This window comes from Triticum dicoccoides, unplaced genomic scaffold, assembly GCF_002162155.2.
Source record: "Triticum dicoccoides isolate Atlit2015 ecotype Zavitan unplaced genomic scaffold, WEW_v2.0 scaffold6557, whole genome shotgun sequence".
Taxonomy (NCBI): domain Eukaryota; kingdom Viridiplantae; phylum Streptophyta; class Magnoliopsida; order Poales; family Poaceae; genus Triticum; species Triticum dicoccoides.
Window position 1 is genome coordinate 1 of NW_021289513.1, and position 2,000 is coordinate 2,000.

General features: G+C 57.5%; 1 protein-coding gene across 1 annotated transcript; it reads left to right on the forward strand.

Annotated features, from left to right (window-relative positions):
* The first annotated feature begins 1,152 nt into the window (after window positions 1–1,152).
* Window positions 1,153–1,992, forward strand: LOC119347375. The gene is made up of 2 exons (XM_037616156.1): window positions 1,153–1,364; window positions 1,495–1,992. The coding sequence occupies exons 1-2, from the start codon at window positions 1,321–1,323 to the stop codon at window positions 1,871–1,873; spliced, it is 423 nt and encodes a 140-aa protein (XP_037472053.1). The 5' UTR covers window positions 1,153–1,320; the 3' UTR covers window positions 1,874–1,992.
* Window positions 1,993–2,000: the final 8 nt, after the last annotated feature.

Below are 2,000 nucleotides of genomic sequence, written 5' to 3' on the forward strand. Positions count from 1 at the left end.
GGGGGGGTATATAAATCATTTGATACTGCAAATTCGACACAGGATGGAAAACTATCATTGGGGCTCGCAAATGGACGATCCATGAGAAACCTCATCATGATGACTCTATTGACCGCTACAAGGCGCGATGGGTTGTGCGAGGGTTCACACAATGGCCTAGAGTTGACTTGGGCAAGGTCTTTTTGTTAGGAATTGTTGGCAATAAGCCATGCCCGAGCGATGACGACTGGCGTCGGGTGCGCCAGGTGCGGTCTATGCAGGGCGTGGGCGTGTATGTCCCGGCGTGAGTCCGTGCTCACGTTGGTCGCGTGAAGGAGCTACATGCACGAGGGCCGTTGCGATCTGTTGGGGCTAGCCGCGTCGTGCGCGTGGCCGGAGCAGTTGGTTGCATGCTAGATGGATGGACTCGGCTGTTGCGGGAGGCTGCGCACGTCCTGAGTCTGACCATGCATGTAGCTAGCAGGTTGTGGGTGCATGGCGTAGTTAGTTGGCTTAGTGGCCGGGCGATCCATGCGTGTCCGTGCGTGCGTGAGGCCAATGCCTGGTGTGTCCGGCTATATAAGCCATTTATTGGTGTTGTGCAGAGTGGAGAGTAGCTAGGAGAGATGTAGTCTCGAGTAGTCCTTCGTGTGGGTATGGCTGCGGTATGTGCCGAGCCCGAGTTCGTGCTCAATGAAAAATTAGGCTGTTCGTGCGGTCGAGGCGCCGTTCGTGCGGCGGGGCGTATGTGTGCCGGAAATATCTGTGTCCCTCTCCTTCCACCTATGTCCGAGCGAGTGAGAGAGAGAGGTAGTTCTAGAGGGCTGCGGTTCCAACATTTGGTATCAGAGCTTGGTGTCTTGGGCGTGCTTGCCGTGCCGGAGGTGTGGCAGTGATGGCGGCGCTCGCTGGTGGCTGCGCGATGGAGCTCCGGGCCGTGTGTCGGCCCATGGAGGTAGGCGGTACTGTGGCTCTCATGGCGCGGGGCGGATGCGGCGGGCGGTGACGTTGTACGTGCGGCGACCGCGGAGGCCGCCGAGGCGCTGCGTGGTGGCGCAGCGGCGGCGGCATGAAGGCCGTGGCGGTGCAGGGCAATAAGACGCGGCGGCAAGCCGGGCGCGACCGGTGCGTTTTATAGGTGCGCACTGGACGCGTCGGGCGCGTCAGGACCGCGGGAGTGGACCGCGTCGAGGCGCTGGACCTGGTTGCTCAGGAGCGACATGCCCCTGCGGCAATCAACAAAGTCTACCAATCTGTTTTTCCTGTTTATTTTTCGCCAAGTGTTCCACCGACGACGCCGAAGAGAATCGATCGCTAGCTCGAAGGTCATGTACAAGGAGCATGCGGCTAGATGTGCATGTGCTAGGCACTGTTCATCAATCAAGGTGATTGCTAGCTAGCTTGGTAGCTTTGCACGTACGAGTGCTGCTGCTCTATGGGGAATTGATCTCGCGATCGAAAGCCAACAATTGGTATTTAGAGCCTCAACGATCTACAATTTACGATGATGGACAGCGACAAGGAATCGGTCAAGTCCGGCAACGGCGGTTCCAAGGCAAACATGAACGGCGACAAGGTGAATAAGAGCGGCAAGTCAGCAACCAGTGATGGAGGAACGGGCGGCGCCAACGTACAGGTGCATCGCAACATCCCCATCCAGTACCCGATGCTCACCGATGCCAACTACGGCGTGTGGGCAGTGAAGATGAAGATCATTCTCCGAACCCTTCGAGTGTGGGATGCCATTACGGACGACGACGTCGACGAGGAGTGCGACGAAGGTGCCATGGCCGCCATAGCCCAGTCTGCGCCGGATTCTGTGCTGATGACATTGGCGGAGTTTGAGACGGCAAGAGAGGCGTGGAATGCACTCAAAGAGATGAGGATTGAATAAAATCGTGTCACGAAGGCTCGGGCACAAGTGCTGAAGCGCCAATTTCACAAGTTGCAGATGGAGAAAACTGAATCGGTGAACGACTATGCCATGCGTCTGACTACTTTGGTGGGAGAGATCCACGCGC

Excerpts from the sequence above, each read along its gene's own strand:
- LOC119347375 (XM_037616156.1), top strand. The coding sequence starts at position 1,321 with ATGCGGCTAGATGTGCATGTGCTAGGCACTGTTCATCAATCAAG. Across the intron at positions 1,365-1,494 it reads GGCACTGTTCATCAATCAAG|CGACAAGGAATCGGTCAAGT; the intron begins GTGATTGCTAGC and ends GATGATGGACAG.